The 20,015-nt window shown below is 42.8% G+C and overlaps 1 protein-coding gene across 3 annotated transcripts in view; it reads right to left on the bottom strand.

Annotated features, from left to right (window-relative positions):
- The window catches only part of Grk5 (G protein-coupled receptor kinase 5), a 215,125-nt gene extending 195,318 nt beyond the window's left edge, over nt 1-19,807 (bottom strand). For 2 of the 3 annotated variants that reach the window (XM_036174668.1, XM_036174658.1), the window contains exon 1: nt 18,957-19,204. In XM_036174668.1, the coding sequence (XP_036030561.1) occupies nt 18,957-19,008 (52 nt within the window). In that variant the 5' untranslated portion in view covers nt 19,009-19,204. Of the gene's footprint in view, nt 1-18,956 lie in introns of all 3 variants that reach the window. The other variant, XM_036174650.1, reaches the window with a different exon arrangement.
- Between the last annotated feature and the right edge of the window lie 208 nt (nt 19,808-20,015).

Genomic DNA, 20,015 nt, shown 5'->3' with positions numbered 1-20,015 from the left:
GCCTTTAATCCCAGCACTGAGGAGGTGGAGGCAGAGGCAGGTAGATTCCTGTGAGCTTGAAGCCAGCAAATTCCAGGACAGCTAGGGCCATATAGAGAGACCCTGTCTCAATAAATAAAGAAATAAAGAAGAAAGGAAGGGAGGGAAAGGGAGTGGGGAGGGGAGGGAGAAAGAAGCTAACAACAGTGACAAACACTTGTAATTCCAGGGCTGGGGAGGAAGAGTCAAGAGAATAACCAGGATTCTTCTCTGGCCAGCCAGCCTACCTTAGTGAGTCCCAAACTAGTGAGATACCCTGTTCCAAAAACCAAGGTGGATGATGCCTGAGGAATGACACCCAAGGCTGACCTGACATATATAAATATATATTCAATCAAAAAATGTTTTAAATAAGACTGGGCTGTGGTGGCACATGCCTTTAATCTCAGCACTTAGGAGGCAGAGGCAGGCAGATCTCTGTGAGTTCAAAGCTAGCCTGTCTACAAAGTGAGTTCCAGGACAGGTTCCAAAGCTACACAGGGAAGCCCTATCTCAAAAAACACATTTTTTAAAAATAAAAGCTACCTCATATCACCTCTGAGTGGCCTGAGTGGTGGGACTGACAGCAGGTGCACATAGGATAAGTTTTAATTCCTCATTGATGTTTTGCCTCATTTAAATTTTCATAAGAAAGCAAGTATTGTCTAAAACCTTAAAAATGAGTTGGAATGGCTATTACACAGTGAGTCACAACTATATACTCCGATTCAATGTTTAATGTCCCATTTAGGGTAGCGCTGATGTCCTGAACAGCTAGACAGGTGACTGAGAACAGCAGCTGTGACAATACAGAAAGAGAATCAGACATGAAGGCACAGACTCCAGGCTATGAACTAGCTAGGTGTTCTGGTATAAATAATTTACCTCTTGAGCCTGAGTCTTCATCTGTAAGAATGGAGAAAAGTAAATCACAAGATTCATGAAACAGAAAAGATGAACAAAAACAGTGGTCAAAAAGGCCTTGGTAATTTTGTTTGGTTTGAGTTGGGTTTTTTGTTTGTTTGTTTTTTGTTTTTCAAGACAGGGTTTCTCTGTATAGCCCTGGCTATTCTAGAACTCACTCTGTAGATCAAGCTGGCCTCGTACTCAGAGAACCAACTGTCTACTCATGACCCCTAGTGCTGCAATTAAAAGCATGTGCCACCACCACCACCCAAATAATAGAATCTTAATTATTTTCTCATTGCTGTTATCAAAAATACCTGACAAAAGTAACTTAATGTAGGAGGGTTTGGTGGTTTATTGATGTTGGTAGGTTGAGTTTGTTCTTGTTTGCTTGTTTATTAAAAGAGGGTCATACATAGCCCAAGTTGGTCTCAAATTTGAGGACCTTACAATAGTCCAAGTTAGTTTCAAACTTGCTGTGTAACTAAGAGTGACATCGAACTTCCAATCCTCTTGCCTCTACCTCCTCAGTGGAAGATTACAGGTGTGTGCTACCACATTCAGTTTTATACAGTGCTGGGGATTAAACCCAGAGCTTTGTGTATGCAAGGCAAGCACTCTGACTGAGCTACACTCTCAGCCCAAGAAAGGGTTCACTTTGGTTCATAGTTCAGTAGTATATCAGTAGGTAAGTCGTGACTATGAAGCAACTGATCAAAATGCATTGCAGTCAAAGAACAGAGAGAGAGGAATGCTGGTACTTAGCTCGCTTTCTCCAGCCCATGGCAAGGTACCACCCCAAGTAGGCAGGTCTTCCCACCTCAATTAATCTAACCTAGAACCCTCCTTACAGACATTCCTAGAGATTTGTCTCCTAGATGATTCTAGATTCTCACAAGTTGCTTTAGAAGGAAGATACCCTAGACTCTCAAGAAGGCTCCGAGGATAAAGGCACTGGTCACCAAGCCTGACAACAAAGTTCAAATACCAGACCCACAGAGTAGAAGGAAAGAACTTCCCTAAGTTGTCCTCTGACTTCCACATGGTGTACTACTACTACTAATTAATAATAATAATAATAATAATAATAATAATAAAACCAATAAATATGTGTGGGTTGACGTCTTAGAAAGGCCAAGTCCATGGGTTGGGGATTTAGCTCAGTGGTAGAGTACTTGCCTAGCAAGCGCAGGACCCTGGGTTCGGTCCTCAGCTCCGGCCCAAAAAAAAAAAAAAAAAAAAAGCCAATTCCATTGTCCACTCTTTCCTTCCCTCGGAAGCTATAATGATGCCTAGTGCACAGAACTCTGCTTCCACTACCCTCCTGCTTTTTTATCCTAGGAAGGTACTTAGTGTACATAGGCCCACCCACAACAGCCAAGGTTCACTTATCAGTACTTAATAAGGAAGGACTTGAGCCCCTCAAACCCTATCTCCTTGGCAATCATTCCTGAAATGTTTTTAAACTGACAAAAAAGAAAATAATTAGCAAGAACACCAAACACCATGATATAAAATCATCAGCTCCCCTTCAATTACTAAAGAGTAACCCAAGAAATGTGCTTCAATAGTATCCAAAGACTCATCCTCACCTTAGTAACACATTCAGTCATTTGAGGACATCCAGCTTTTCCTTCCTGAATTGACATTTTGCTATCTGTTGTAGAGAACTAAGCTTTGTTTTTCTGTGTTTTGTTTTGGGTTTGGATTTTCCATTTGTTTGTCTGTTTAAGACAAGGCTCTCACTATATAGTTTTGCTGTCCTAGAACTCACTATGTAGACCAAGCTGGTCTCAGACTTACAGAGATCTGCCTGCTTCTCTCTGCCTCCCAAGTGCTGAGATTAAAAAGCTAAACCCAGCTTTGTTTTTTGTTTGTTTGTTTATTCCCTCTAATTGAATACTACTGATGGGAAGACATCTGGAGCAAGTATCTAGGGCCAGTGCACTCCATCCCAGGCAATGGTTAGTGGTTTGAGGAATGAGTATGTGGTGGAATAACTGGTGGTTACTAATTATTATATATCACAGGGTTTGGCATCATCCATAAAGCTCCATCATGCTGGCCTCCTCTTCAGAGAAATTACAGAATTGACTGTTTAGAAACTTTTCCTCTGAGTTAGCATACATTTCCCTGTCTTAATTGGATCCAGCCTTGCTGCCCGTGAGCAGAAAGCCATCCTTCAAATACCAGGTCTCAGACACCCTATCTCTAGCAGAATCACTGCCTAGCTTCCTATTTTCTTTCCTTTCTGTTCAGTCTCATTCTAGCAGTGACATGAAAAGCATGTAAAGATCCATCCTAGGTTACCTTTGATCTGGCCAAAAGAGAGATGAGATTGTCAGCATGAAGCAACTCCTTCAATTAACACAGCTCAGAACCAGGGACAACTATTTGCCCTGAACATTTGGTCGAATGCAAATATTTATTTCTGTGAAAACAACGAAAACAAACCACTTCCAACTCAGGGGGAAGGGTGAGCTTGCCAAACATTTTTCACAGTTAAGACAAACATTTGGAAAACATTTTCCTATTGGCCTTCTACCCTTATATAATCTTTCTTTGCCATGGTGAAGCATTTACTAATTTATCATCTACTATACTGTGACATGGAGTCTTTTAGTGTGTGTGTGTATGTATATCTCTGTGTGTGTGTGTGTGTGTGTGTGTGTGTGTGTGTGTATGTGTAGACCAGAGGTCAACATCAGGTGCCATCTACTTTGTTTTTTGTTTTGGTTTTTGTTGTTGTTGTTACTGTTGTTTTGGGGTGTTATTTGTACACAAATTGCCAAATGGTCTTATTAAATAAAAAAACATGGAGCCAGATATGAGGGTGAAAACCTGAGAGATCAGGGAAATAGGAAAAGCCACAAGCAAACCTCACCTCACAAACACCTATTCTGCAGGACATAGGGAGAAACAACTGAGAAACTCTAGGCCTCCTATAAGCTGAAGATGGATGCCCTAACATTGCAGAGGAACTTTGGACTGTCCAGGCAGCCAGCTGTCTGTCATTCTAGATTTCTGGAAGTTGCTTACAATGCTCTTCCTGTTTACTTAGTTAATATTTTATCCTTCTGAGGTCTTTGATGTAACTGAAGACTAGTTACAATTTTCCTTGGTTATGATAAAAGGTAAATTAGATATGAAGCTTTAGACTCACAAATATAGGATAGATAATAAAATATTTTCTTTAATTTTGCCAAATACAAATAGACTAGATATTGTAACTATAATTCTTACTTGATAACTGTTTGTTATATATAATTTTACTATATTAAAGCTAAAACCTTCCTTTTTGATTAGATAGAAAAGAGGATGTGCTGGGGATATCTTTCTGTATGCTGTGAATATATGTTGTTCCCATTGTTTAATAAATAAGCTGCTTTGGCCTATGGCAAGGCAGCTTAGAGGCAGGTGGGAAATCCAAGAAGAGAGACAGGAAAGAGAAAGGCAGAGTCTAGGGAGACATCAGCTGCTGCCAGAAGAAGCAACATGTGAAAGTACCAGTAAGCCACGACCATGTGGCAACTTACAAATTAAGAGAAATGGGTTAAGTTATAAAAGACAGCAAGAAGCCTTCCATAGGCCATACAGTTGATAATTAATATTAAGCCTCTGAATGATTATTTTATAAGTGGCTAAGGGATCACAAGACCAGGTATGACTGGAGGAATGCAGACCGTGATAGGGCTGGGTGGGATCAGAGAAACCTTCCAACTACGTTTGTTTGTTTGTTTGTTTGTTTTTCCAGATAGAGTTTCTCTATGTAATAGCCCTAGTTGTCTTGGAACTAGTTCTGCAGAGCATGCTGGCCTCGAACTCACAGAGATCTGCCCGCCTCTACCTTTTGAGTGCTGAGATTAATGGTGCTACCACCACCAACAAGCCTTGTTGTTGTTTTTAAGACATTATCTCACTACAGCCCTGGAACTCTTTATGAAGAATAGGCTAGCCACCAGCAACTCCTAGAGATCTGCTTGCCTCTACATCCCAAATGCTGGGATTAAAGGAGTGTGTCACCATGCCTAGACTGTCCACCTTGTTTTTTTGAGACAGGGTTAAGCTCAGGCTGGCCAGTGAGCCCAAGACCTGCCTGTCTCTGCTCTCTAGCACTACTCACCTAGGTTTTCACCATTTTTCACATGGGTTCTTGGTTGAGAATCCAATCCTCATCTTGCACAGCAAACTATCCCCCCAACCCTAGCACCTACTTCCTTTAGGGGCTTTGCTCTCTGGTTTTCCTTCCCACAACAGAAGCACAGCACCATAACTTATTCTGGAAATTCTTTTGAACACCAATAACAATGCAGGCACAGCCTCATTTAATACCACACACACACACACACACACACACACACACACACACACACACAAACATGAATGCAGGCCTATGTGCATCTATCCACACTCAGGCCAGGAATACGGAAGACACTGAAGTAACCTATGCTAATCAAGTCAACATCTCAATTCTTTGTGCTCACTCCATTTCCCCACTATTCCTAGAGCTTGGTTCCTTCTCACAGATGTTGTTTGCATGACCGAATGAACTTGTTCTGGGCACATTAATGACAGCATTAGGACAAAGCAGAACATATTTCAGTACCAGTCCTTGAAAGCTGCTTTTCCGGGCCACTTGGTGACTCTTCTCAGCCTGTTTCCACTTCAAAAGTGCTGCCAAGATTCCACCAAGATAGAATTCCATTTCATATGATGTTTCACAGTATCTTTTATCAACTAGCCAGGCCAAGTACATTGGCCAGGCTCCCTTTGTCCTATACTTGGGTAATCCCTCTCCTCTCCCATGCCTGAGGTGCGTAAATTCAGAGCTACACCTCCATAGCAAATCAAAGGTAAATACAAGGCTTCCTGTTACTCATTATTAAGCAGTGACATCATACTTCTTCTGGCTAGGATTCTAAATCTGGTAGCTAGCTACCCCCAAGGATGGCAACAAAGAGTACACACACACACACACACACACACACACACACACACACACACACGGAAGGAGGGAGGGAGGGAGGGAGGGAGGGAGGGAGGGAGGGAGGGAGGGAAGGAAGGAGGAAGATTGACAAAGACTCTGTATGCACTCATAAAGTTAGTGATGAAGAGTAAAAGGGCTTAACCCTGCAATAACTCTGCTGAGGGAAAGGCCACATCATGCTCCAGTTTCAGGAATGAGAGTGGGTACTCACCTCCCCAACTCAGCTTCCACTTCTGCAGTATTAGAGAAAACTGCAGGAACCTAAGCATGTGCCTAAGATGTCACCCTCGAGCAGAGTCTACAGACAAGCATGACCTAAAAAGTAGTAAAGGTGTGCAGGGCAGGTGCAGAACTGGGGTAGGCCCACACCAGCTAACTAGCTAACTGCCCACCTCCCAGCTCTGCTAAGGATATGCTACTGCCAGTGATGTAGCCCTCTTATCACTGCCCCCATCTGCTTTGATACCCTGTTCTTTAGGGACAATTTTCACAACTAGTCCCACCGGGAGAAAGAAAAATACGAAGTGGCTATATTTGATAACTTCAAGTGTGACTAGGCAGGACACAGGCTGAGGAAAAACATAGGTAGAGTCATAGACATAGACATATACATGTATGAACATGTAGATACTTATACATATCCCACCCACTCTTCAACCACAGATACTACCCCTGGCAAGGTGATAGAGTTATACTTTTACTGGTTATTTATGTGCTAGCATCTGTGTTTACAAATGCATGTACATGTATGTGCCTGTGTATATAGAGGCCAGAGGACAGCCTTGGGTATCATCCCTAGAACAATATCCATCTCCTTTGAGACAGGGTCTCACTAAGCCTGGAGCTAATCAATTAGGCTAGACTGGCTGGCTAGCAGGCCCCAGGGTTTCCCCTGTCTGTATCTCCCCAGCTCTGACATTAGAAGTGCATGTCTTCACACATGACAATGTCATGTGGGTTCTAGTATTGAACTCTAGTACTCATGCATATGAAGGAAGCACTTTCATGACAGGATCACCTTTCTAACATTCAGTTATACATTTCAGCTAGAATCACCTACTTCAAAGATTCCCCCATTGGCCATTCAACACCTAAAATGAATAACTCGACCTAGGTAATCTCAAATTGGCACTTGACTGACATCAAAGTCTAGGTGGGAAGTTATGGTTCCCATTTGTCCCTTTCTTCAGCAAGACCTACTTTTGTTACCATTGCAACCTTGTGGGCATTTACATTTTAAAAACATACCTTAGGGGCTAGAGAGATGGCTCAGCAGTTAAGAGCACTAGCTGCTCTTCCAGAGGACCTGGGCTTAATTCTCAGCATCCATATAGTGGCTCACAATCATCTGTAACTCCAGTTCCAAGGGATCTTATGCCCTCTTCTGGCTTCTTTGGGCACCAGGCATGACACATGATATACAGACATACATGCAGGGAAAACATCCATGTACATAAAATAAGAATTAAAAAACAAAAACAAAAAACGTCGGGCAGTGGAGGCACACACCTTTAATCCCAGCACTCAGGAAGCACAGGCAGGTGGATCTCTAAATTAGAGGCCAGACTGATCTACAAAGTGAGTTCCAGGACAACCAGAACTACAGAGAAACCATGTCTCAAAAAACAAACAAAAAACAAACAACAAAAAACTCTGAGTTATCAAGATGGCTTAGCCAGTAAAGGCATTTGCCACCAAGCCCGTCAACCTGAGTTTAATCACCAGGGCCCACATAGTAAAAGGAAAGAACTGATTCTGACTTACACACTTACACACACACACACACACACACACACACACACACATAGGAAGTGTAATTTTGTTTTTAATTTCTTCAATCAATGAAGCCAAGCATGAGCTTCTTTAAAAAAACCAAGCAGCCAGGTGGTGGTGGTGTACACCTCTAATCCCAGCACTCAGGAAGCAGAGGCAGGTGGATATCTGAGTTCAAGGCCAGCTTTCACTACCATTTGGGTGTGGGGAGAAGAGGGAGCAAACAGGAAACATACCACCCTAAGAAATTAGTCTGGCTTTACTTCATAGAAGAGAAGAAAGATTTGTTTGGAATAATATGGTGGGTACACTTGCAGGTCAAGTGACTCTGGACCAGTAATGCCCTTTCTTGCCTCTTGGTTTACTCAAAGATAAAGCCAGGAGTAACCTCTCTTTGGAAACAGGCAGACAGAAGACAGTCTCTAACACCCAAGCTGGAATGTTCTTACTGTTTCTTTCCTTTTGCTTTCTGAACAGGTCCTGGAAGCTGTCCTCAGAGGTTTATCTCATCCTTGTCTTTTTAAAAAATATTGATTTTTCCACAGAGTATAAGTTCCTAGAGCCATAGAGAGCCCTATCAAAAGTGGCCACATTTATGAGTGTCTCTGTCAGGAGGATCTTCCGGCTAACTCTGGCACCATTTCAAATAGAGTTCCTTGCTTCAGATAAGAGAGAAAAAGTAACTAATTGTTTTATTGTTTCAAATGCTTTCCTTCCTTTGCAAGTATGCCCCAACTGAGTCATTGTTAAACAGGTTTCAAAAACAGTCTTTAGGGAGAAATCACTGTGAAGTAGTTACAAGCACAAGCTGATTTTGACATCCTTTTTGTTTTGTTTTTCAGACAGGGTTTCCCTCTGTAGTCCTGGCTATTGGTAAAATTAAGGACACTCCACGTAGATAAAAGAGAGGTTTATTTTGTGGCATAACTTACAAATGAAGGGATAAGTAGGTTGTAGGGTCTGTCAAAGGTATGGTGCAGTCCGGCCGTGTTCTCTGGAGAACTCTGCTTAGTCTACCTCCAGTGTCCAGGGTCCAGACACCAAGAAATCCTTCTCATTTGGATCCTGGGTCTTCAGCATCCTCTCTTGGCCCCGCCTTTTAGGCATTACCAAAGCCTCAATGGGGGTTGGAACTTCCAGGCCAAGGCTGGAATGGCTACCCACTACATCTCCCCTTTTTGTCTACGTAAGAAGGTTCTAACCTAATACAAGACTATATACAAAGAAATAGTTATCAAATATTGTCCAGGAGTAATGAGGGATAATGACCTAGATAAGATGGAACTACAGTCAATGCAAACAATATCAAGCAAGAAACACATACTAAAATCCAAGGAAGTCTAGAGCGTGGGTAGGTAGCATGTTACAAAGATCATTCCAAAAGGTGTCCTATCCTAAAGAACCTGAGTCTAATACTTAATATATTCTATCTAAGATTATATATATATATATATATATATATATATATATATATATATATACATATAAAGTTGTAACTATAACTGCTAGTCTTCAATCTCATCAAGGACCTGAGAAATGGGAGAAGGACACAAGCAACTTTCAGGAGTCTTGCAAGAGTAGACAGAGACAGCTGGCAGCCTGGACAGCCACCTAATGTTTCTCAGCATCATTGGTGCATTCAAATTGGCTACAGGCCTAGAGTATCTGACAGACCATTTTCAGAAGCAGGAATTCTGAAAGACCATCTTACCCTGTCTCGGCAGAGTACAGTGGTTGCTTTCCTTGTGTCCCTCTTGTCCAGAAAGGACAACATTCATACTGTCAGCAGTTGAGGCAATGGCAGTTCTTTGCCCAGTAGGCCATTTTGTGTCCTGGAACTCACTCTGTAGATCAGGCTAGCCTTGAATTCACTGAAATCAACCTGCCTCAGCCTCCCAAGTGCTAGGACTAAAGGTGTTCACCATCACCACCCAGCTGACTTTAACATCTTTATCTTCTATATTTTCTCAGTCTAGACTGTTAGGAAGAAGTAGAAACCCTTCAATTGCTTTGCCCCATTTTCACCCTCATTTTAGATCACTTCTTTGAAATCTATGTAAGTTTCCCTTTTTTCCCTTCTGTCCTTGCATAGTGGTCTGAATGAGACTGGCCCCCATAGGCTCATATATTTGAATGCTTGGTCCTCAGTTGCTGGACTGCTTAGGAAGGATTAGGAGATGTGGCCTTGTTGGAAAAGGTGTGTCCCTGGGGGTATCTTTGAGGTTTCAAAAACCCATGCCAGACCCAGTCTCTCTGCCTGCTGTTTGTGGAAAAAATGTAAGCTCTTGCCAGGTATAGTGGTACACACCTCCCAACTCTTGGGACGCAGAGACAGGCGGATCTCTATGAGTATGAGGCCAGGCTGGTCTACATAGTGAGTTCCCGGACATTCAGAGCTATATAGTGAGACCCTTCCTCAATTTAAAAACAAACAAACAAAACCTCTTAGGTACTGCTTCAGTGCCATGCTTACCTGCTGCCACTATACTACCCACAATAACAGTCAGTGACTTACACTCTAAGACTGTAAGCAAGCTACCAATTAAATGCTTTTATAAGCTGCTTTGGTCACAGTGTCAATTCACAGTAATAGAACAATAACTAAGACACTTTACACAATGTATTTTTTCCTCTTTTTTTGGGGGGGGGTTTGTTTGTTTTTCGAGACAGGGTTTCTCTGTGTAGCTTTGCACCATTCCTGGAACTCTTTTGGTAGCCCAGGCTGGCCTCTAACTCACAGAGATCCACCTGCCTCTGCCTCCCGAGTGCTGGGATTACAGGCGTGCACCACCACCACCCGGCTTTCCTCTTTTTTTTAAATTAGAAATTTCAAGAAAGTACATGGAGTCGGGTATGGCACAGGAAGCCCAGCACTTGGGAAGCTGAGGAAGGGAGATCACGAGTTTGAGGTCAGCCTGAGCTACATAGTAAGATATTATCACAATAATGAAAATAAACTAAAAATCTTTAAAGGAACATGGGGTTCTATATGTGTTTATACCATACTCTTCATTTAAATCAGGAAAGACAGTTGCTCAATTTAGATAAATTTCCCAACAAGATATGAAGAGGGTTGGGGGAATATGGTGGCTCACCACTACCATTATCTCCATTCCTGAACTAAATAAACTGAGTCAGTCCTAAGCTCCACACATCTACCTGGATGAAGGCCAGTCCACTCTCTCCTTTGTTTCCCTTTCAGTATCAAGTCAGAGCACACAACTTAATCCCAACAGAAATCCAGAAAGGAGGGCAGCCTCTACCTTTTCAGTCTAGAACTGCAAACAGCATATCCACAAGACCTTGTCCATCCTCTACCAAAAGGTTTTCCTGTTTTGTTTTTGGTGGTATCTATCTGAAAGAACTACTCTTTTGTTTTGATTTTGGTTGTTGTTTGCTTGTTTGAAATAGGCTTTCTCTGTGTAGCCCTGGAACTCTCTATGTAGACCAGTAGTAAATTAAAGACATGCACCACCACTGATCCTGATGAAAACACTACATCCTAGAAAAATCAGCAGTTTCCTTCCAGTTTCAAGACCATCCTTCAAGCATAAACTTGGATTTTGTTTTTGTTTTTTTGAGACAGAATCTCACTGAGGAGTGTAGGCTGGTCCAATTCATGGTAATTCTCTTACAGACATGAGCCTCACCTGGTGTTAAATTCATCTTTAAATTACATATAGGTCCTTCTGGACATTGTTTAAAGTCTAAACACAACAGAGTCCATACAGTCTACTCAGCTGCAGTTGGCACTCTAATCACCTTCAACTATTGGTGAAATTATTAAGGCCACTCCACGTAGTTAAAAGGGAGGTTTATTTTGTGGGGTAACTTAGAAGTGAAGAGACACTTTACAGGGTCTGGGAAAGGTGTGGCGCAGTCCAGCAGTGTTCTCTGGAGAACTCTGCTCGGTCTACCTCCAGCATCCAGGGTCCAGGAACTAAGAGAGTCTGCACATCTGGATCCTGGGTCTTCAGGGTCTTCAGCGTCCTCTCTCAGCCCCACCTTGTAGGCGTGACCATTACCAAAGCCTCAATGGGGGTTGGAACTTCCAGGTCAAAGCTGGAATGGCTACCCACTACATTCAGTTCTTTGGGGGAAAGAAAACATCCAGTCCTGCTCATTTCTAGTTTTCTAGTTTAAAGAGCCTAAAAAGGTTTGAGATGTATCTCGGTGGTAGAGTAAGTACATGCCTAAGCACAAGGCCCCGAGTTCAATCCCAAGCACAACCAAAATAAACCAAATGCTCAAATTGTCTTTTTTTTTTTTTTTTTTTTTTTTGTGAGACAGTGTCTCACTATACAGCTGGCCTGAAACTCACTACATAGACTAAGATGGCCTAACTCAGAGATCTGCCTGCCTCTGCCTCCAGAGTGCTGAGATTAAAAACATGCACACTACCTTTGAGCCAACTATCTCTTTTAACCCATCTCTAATTGTATTTATCCAAGGCTGATATCCAAAACATCACTTCTGCCAAGCATCCTTAAAATAATAATTCATGAATGAATGTACACAGCAATGTAACTCTTATAAGTGTTCGGAAGACAATTCAAAAACGTATTCTTAAGAATGAGTATGGGAGCAAGATTCAACCGAGAAGTGATTGCTTTCTTTTTTAAAAAGTAGTATGATTTATACAAATGGAATGTGCCCTCTGGTATCTGAATAATAGTTAAAGAAACAACATTGTCTTCATTTGTCTAAAAATAAATCTCAAACATAGCACTTTTTCACTAGAAATAGCTAGGTGTTATAACCAGGTATGGTGGTTCACACTTGTAATTTCAGCACTTGAGAGGCTAAGGCAAGACTACCGAAAGGTTGAGGCCAGCCTGGGCTCAAAGGGAATTGCAGGGAAATCTGTAAAAAAAAAAAAAAAAGTCTAGATATTATGTTTTATCTTGAGCCACAAAATTTTTGAAAATAAATATTGCCTTGACTTTAAATATGCCTAAAGGCCTAGATAGTTTCATAATGTTAACAATCCCCAGGCATGGGTTGAGAGTTGAACAATGCATGGAAAAGGCAAATGTGGTCGGTCTTATGTAGAACTCATTTCTGAAATCCACCTGGGCTTTCTTAAAGCCTACAGTGCAGGCCCAAAGGCCATCATTTACCAAGCTACTACAATAGCTCTGGCTTTGAAGACATAACTTAAGCAAGTATTAGTTTGGGCACTGAAAGGTTACGATCTTTTATAGTTTGGATCTGACAAGCAGCAACTAAACAACTGAAAGATGAGAGTCTTGTGGGCCTTTATCTGATGCTTGGTAAAATAGGCAGCTAGATGAAGCATAATCATCATTTGAAAGTCTTCTGTTGGAAAGGCAGGCCTTCTGAATGTTGCTTTTGGTTTCTCTATCTCTATGTTGTAGGTATTGAAAAAGAAACTAAATGAAGAGGCAGTTTCATTTAACAGCTTAACAGTGTTGTGTTTAATAGGCCAGACTGCTTTCACACATGCCAACTACCGGGGAGAAAGCTGTCACTCTTCTGCATCCTCAGATTAAAGAAAGAAGCTTTGGGTAGAAGAACTGTGCTTGTGGACTACAAGCTTCAGAAATACCCAGACTTCTGACAACTTAACCCAACCAACCATGTTTCACAGGAACTAAGGACACAAGGGGAAAGTAGGCTTCTGGTTTGCCATAGAATGCCAAGCCTATCAAAAGCAAGGCCTACTTCTCCCAGCTCTAGATGTTGGCTCATTTCCTCCCAGGCATCTCCCAGCCCCAAGGTTTACCTTCTCCCAGGTCCCTAATCTTGATCATGAGGCAGATACAGGTAAAAAGTCACAGCCTTATCTAGGAAAGGTTTCTTGTACATTCTGGTTTTCAGAAATTATGACAAACAGCAGAGTCATGACATTCCAGCACTTGCCAGGAACTCAAGAAAAAAAACATATATTCAATAAAGACCAAATCAAGGTCTTTATTGATCAGATAGGACTATGACCAATAGTCTGGGAAGAAAGGAAAGGTAATTCCTTGCAAATGTTACTCTCACCCAGTACTGTTTAGATCTAGATTGTAGGTAGTGGTGGGGGTGGGGAGAGAACTTTTACTGCAATAATAAACCAAAAAGAAATACACAAAAGGCATTCTGCAAACACTCTCACTCTACCAGTATTTCAACAGGAGTTTGCCTGCCAATTTTCCAAGATTCTGATATATAAATAGATAGAAGACTTGATCTGGGTCCCTTTTTCATTAAACGCTTAATCGCTTAGCTTATTTTCATAAATTGGCATAAATTCTGTCTCAATTTATTTCTTTGTTACTTAACCATTCCTTAGGAATGCTAAAGTTCTTTTTCTTCCTCCTTTTTTTATTTATTATATTTATGTTTAAATTTTACACATCAGCCATGGGTTCCCCTGTCCTCCCCACTCCCACCCCCGCCCCCACTTTTCCCCAATCCCCTCCCCTCCATTCCCATCTCCTCCAGGGCCAAGACTCCCCTGGGAATTCAATTCTACCTGGTGGATTCAGTACAGGTGGGTCCAGTCCCCTCCTTCCAGGCTGAGCAAAGTGTCCCTGTGTAAGCCCAAGATTCCAAACAGCCAGCTCATGCACTAAGGATAGGTCCAGGTCCCACTGCCTGGATGCCTCCCAAACAGTTCAAGCTATTCAATTGTCTCACTTATCCAGAGGGCCTGATCCAGTTGGGGGCTCCACAGCTTTTGGTTCATAATTCATGTGTTTCCATTAGTTTGGCTATTTGTCCCTGTGCTTTTCCAATCTTGGTGTCAACAATTCACACTCTTACAGTCCCTCCTCATTCTCGACAATTGGACTCCTGGAGCTCCACCTGGGGCCTGGCCGAGGATCTCCGCATCCACTTCCATCAGTTATTGGATGAGACTTCCAGCACAACAATTAGGGTGTTTGGCCATCTGATCACCAGACTAGGTCAGATCAGGCTTTCTCTCGACCATTGTCAGTAGTCTATAGTGGATATATCATTGTGGATTTCTGGGGACCTCTCTAGCACTTTGCTTCTTCCTGTTCTCATGTGGTCTTCATTTATCATGGTCTGTTATTCCTTGTTCTCCCTTTCTGTTCTTGATCCAGCTGGGATCTCCTGCTCCCCTAAGCTCTCTTTCCCTCGAACCTTGCCCTTCATTACTCCCACTGTCATCCCCCTTCATGATAAAGGTCTTGGAGCAATCAGGAATACAGGGAACATACCTAAACATAATAAAGGCAATATACAGTAAGCCAACAGCCAACATCAAATTAAATGGAGAGAAACTCAAAGCAATACCACTAAAATCAGGAACAAGGCAAGGCTGTCCCCTCTCCCCATACTTATTCAATATAGTACTTGAAGTTCTAGCCAGAGCTATAAGACAACATAAGGAGATTAAGGGGATACAAATTGGAAAGGAAGAAGTCAAGCTCTCCCTATTTGCAGATGACATGATAATATACATGAGTGACCCCAAAAATTCAACCAAGGAACTGATACAGCTAATAAAAACCTTCAGCAACATAGCAGGATACAAGATCAACTCAAAAAAATCAGTAGCCCTCCTATATACAATAGACAAACAGGCTGAGAAGGAAATCAGAGATACATCACCCTTTACAATAGCCACAAATGATATAAAATACCTTGGGGTTACTCTAACTAAGCATGTGAAGGCCCTATATGACAAGAGCTTTAAGTCCCTGAAAAAAGAAATTGAAGAAGATGTCAGAAAATGGAAAGATCTCCCATGCTCATGGATAGGCAGGATTAACATAGTAAAAATGGCAATCTTACCAAAAGCAATCTACAGATTCAACGCAATCCCCATCAAATTACCAACACAATTCTTCACAGACCTGGAAACTTCATATGGAAAAACAAAAAACCCAGGATAGCCAAAAGAATCCTGTACAATAAAATAACTTCTGCAGGCATCACTATCCCCGACCTCAAGCTCTACTATAGAGCTACAGTAATAAAAACAGCTTGGTACTAGAAAGCTAAAGTTCTTAAGAGAGATCAAAACCAACTTAATACTTTCTCACACAAGCAGGACAAATAAACAAATCACACAACATAATACAATAGGTTTAGCATTTTGAACTTACATCTCCATATTTTGTTATTTTGAAACAACTGTCACAAGGGTGGAAATTAGAGGCAGGCAGTTCTCTGTGAGGCCAGCCTGGGCTACACAGTCAATTAGCAGGGATACACAGTGAGACTGTGTCTTAAAAGAATTTTAAAAAGAAAAGAATAAAAGGAGGAGGAGGAAGAAGAAGAAAAAGAAAAGAAAACAAGCAAGTTCATTTGTTTATTTTGTGGGTTGGCTGGTCTCACTAGGCAAAGTCCTTGCTGGCCTAGTACCCTCCATGTACACCAGAGAGACCTCAAACTCAGAGACCAGGCATATACAACCATGTCCAGTTTATTCCATGCTAGGAATCTAACCCCTGGCTTGGTGCATGCTAAGCAATATGTGTATGTATGTGTGTGTATATATATCCTTGCCTTTCTTTTCTTTCTCTTTTATCTTTTCCTTCCTCCCTTTCTCCATCCTCTACCTCTTTCCCTCCCTTTCTTTCATTCCTTTCCTCCTTCCCTTTTTGTGAATGGAGAGAGAGTGCTAGGGACCAAATCAAGGTCTTTTGCATGCTAGGCAAGAATTCTATGTCTTGAAACATTCACTTCTGAATATCTAGATAATAGAGTTATTTGGAGAGTTACTAAATGCAATATGACGACTTTAAACAGAAAACTTAAGAGAATATATGTATATTTCTGGATTTCTCCATGTTAATTAGGATAAGCTCAAAACTTTAATAAAATCCCAGCCTTTATTGAATAGAAGCACTTAAAATTATAGATTCTCTTTAGACAGAAAGGGGGAGTAGATACAAATTTTAAAATGAAGCTTCCATGTGCATGATTAATTTATAATTCACATGTCAATCTCTCTGTTTCCTTGCAGGCAAAGCCTCATTTGGAAGGCATTCTCAAGAGCTGTTTCTCACCAGGAGATGTCTATAAAACTCTCCACAGAAAACTGAAAGACTTTAAAAGGAAAAAGCAAATGCACAATCCTGAACACTTCTAATCACATTAATTCAGTCCCAATGGGAGTCCATCATTCTACATATATTTTCAGTCATGGATATCAAATACAGTTCTCCTCCCTAAGATCCCAGGAAAACCTATATTCTAACCTGACACACAAAAATACCAGCCAGTAAATTCATTTCAGTAAAAACACGGGGAATAATAACTGGGGAGGAGGGAAAACTTCCCAACTTAAAGTGAAACATATATAAAGGAGTCAGTCCTGAGAGAAGAACAAACAAATATGTAACCTACCAAATCAGGAAGCTGACTCCCTTAGCAACAGGAGCAATCAGGAGAACATGCAAAGGCCTCAGTACCATCATACCCAGGGATTCCCCCAAGAAATGATTTTAGAATCAATAGAGGTGTCAATGATCAAAATAATTTCAAAATAATCAATTTGCCCAACCCCTGTCCTGAGATGTGCCATCATATCCCACCATGAGGTGGCAGGCTGCAAAGGCTTCCAGGCTCTACCTCTAGGCCCAGCGAAGAGCCTCCACCCCACACCTAGCTCTACTTCACTAAAAATGTCAAGTTAGTGGAGGTGAGGAAACAAAACAAAAACAAAATCTAGGGTCTTAAACCTAAAGTCAGGGTTGGGGATTTAACTCAGTGGTAGCAAGGCCCTGGGTTCAGTCCTCAGCTCTGGAAAAAAAAAAAAAAAGAAAGAAAGAAAAAGAAAAGAAAAAACCCTACAGTCACCTTAATAATAGTAATAGTAATAATAGTCCTCCCTCTAAAAAGTTGAGTGAAGGGCTGTAGAAGAGAGACCTGCATATTTGAAACTCTACTCAGTTTTCAGAGCATTGCCTCCTTTGGGGACTTCCAAAACAAGCCTTCCAGGTGGCTGCTTTAGGGTGACAAGTGACTTGAAAGTGCAACATGGAGGCCAAGATGATCTGCTGAAACCTAGGCCAAGGAAGGTTGTAAATTACTGGCCACACACCATGTACGAAGCCAGAATGTGATGGAACTGGCTGGATAAACATGAAGCATTTTATTGCTGACCAGAAAGTTTTCCTTCATTCATCAAAATGGGTGAATGAAAATATTAAGAAGTAGGGATGGCATGGCTGCTTACTGAGAGTCCTTTTGAAGGAAAAAAACCTTATTCAGTCTGCCCTGGATATCAAATACAGCCTCTTCTCAGGAAAGGGAAAAAAATTTCCCCTTCTTACAAAAAGGTTGCACACCAGAGTCTAAATATTGGCAAATGAGATGTTACATAAATCCCAAGTTTTCCTAAATACGTATGTCTACATTCATGGAACACAAACCTTTTAGGACATCTAAGTTTCTGCCCCACCCCCCTACACACACACTTTTTCAGCTCAAGAAAGAGTCAAAATACATAGTAACAGGTATTACTAAAGACCTTACTCACTTCACTTAGATGATATTTCCTAACAGTTAAATGCAGGAGATTTAGTAAGTTGCATACAAAACGCATTTAACAGCAGCACACTTGCCTTTAGTTGAGCCAAAACGGAACAATTACCTATTATGGGGTTAATAACAATTCACCCTGAAATTTTTTTTATTTTTTTCTCAGTGATTTGCAAAGCCACTTTTTCATTATTCTAAAAACTGGCTAATTCCTCAACATCTTACTTTGCCTTTAAAAGGCTTTCTTCCACACAACGGTGGGATTTCCCTAAGAAATTTTCCCAGAGGATGATTCCCACCAATAGTCTATCAACTCAGCCTGTGCAAGCAAAGACTTGGCTTCTGCTAATTACACACACACACACACACACACACACACACACACATACACACACAGGTGTGTGTGAGGGTTAGTTCACACTCCCAAAACCATCCCGGACCAACTCGAGAGGCTATTTTATTAGCACATTTTCTTGCCTCTCTCTCTCCTGAAAAAAAAAATGCTTTTCCAACTGGCCTTTCAACAGCTGCGGAGATGGCACGATCTCTAAGATTCAGCTGGAAACTAGAGGATATTTTAGCATCTTAACTCGTCCCTGCAACCGTCTCTGCCCCAATCCTAATCTACTGAGTTCAAGCGCAGAAGCCACCCCCCCCCGCGCCCCAACATTTGCAAACAGATCTCTGAGCTGTACCGCTCGCACCAACTCACCGCGAGCATCCTTGCACGACCGCTACCCACTCGACATCCGCACCCCGGCCCGCGGCGAATGCGCCAAGCACACACCGGACCACCCGAGCTTACCTTCCCGGGCTTTCAGCAACACCGTGTTGGCCACGATGTTTTCCAGCTCCATTGACAGTCGGCAGTCAGCGAGGGAGCCTGCCGGGGCTGTCAGCGCCTGGAGTGATGCCGCTGCCGCTGCTCGGGCTGACGCCGCTTAATGCCAGAGCCGGGAGCAAGCAGCCCGCCTTGCTACCGCATTATTCTTGCTCGGAGCCCGCGGAGTTCCCCCCTCTGCACCGAGGAGCCGCCGCCGCTGCTTCTTCCTCCCTCTGTGTCCCCCCCCCCCCCTCCCTCAACACTCTCCCCCCCCACCCCCCACCCTCTGCGCGTCTCTGTCACTCCATTCTCCTCCCCTCCGGCTCCCGGGGACGCTTTAATGCCTCGGATGCTTCAACCTCCCCTCGTTCCCCTCCCGGGGGTGTGGTACTCTAGGCTCCAGCCGCCGGACTACGCAGGCGCCTGCTCAGAGGCACCGCCCACGACGCGCTCTGGGCGCAAGATAGATGGGAGTTGTAGTCCGGGGCCTGACGAGGCAAGGGCGCTTTTGAGCAGAGACTATGGGGCGAGAGTGCAGCCGGTATGGCGCTGAGACCAGGCAGCCCAACCTTGCTAGCAGGAGAGTCAAAGACGACTCAGCCGAGGCAGAACGGAAGGTCCCTTTCCTGTCCCGCCAAGATCCCAGAAAGCGGAGAGCACAAGCCACGACGGCGGGACGCTGGTGTGGGAGGCCCAGGTGTGAACTGAGACCCGGGCGAAGATATGCCCCTAGGGTTCCGCGCTGCCCGCCGTCTGCGGCTCACATGCGCCTGGTCGCTGACAAAGGTGCACTTTGTTTCCGGGCAGGAAGGGGTTCGCCCGCCTGGGCGTCCCAGCGGAGGCCCGTCTTTGGCCGCGTAGTCTGAGCGCCCCCTGGCGGCGCCGTGTCTAGAAGAACCAAAACCCAGGCGGCTGCGATTCCGGGAATCCCCAGTACAGAACAGCTTTGCAAGCCTGCGGGGCCCGCAACACTATGATTCTCATTATAACCAAACTCATTGTGTTCGAATTACTAAAAACACACAAGGAACCTTCTGAGGC

The sequence above is a fragment of the Onychomys torridus genome, chromosome 1 (genome assembly GCF_903995425.1).
Source record: "Onychomys torridus chromosome 1, mOncTor1.1, whole genome shotgun sequence".
In the NCBI taxonomy this organism is placed as follows: Eukaryota; Metazoa; Chordata; class Mammalia; order Rodentia; family Cricetidae; genus Onychomys; species Onychomys torridus.
The sequence above is the reverse complement of the archived record's forward strand: the minus strand, read 5'-3'. Positions and strand labels throughout refer to the sequence as shown.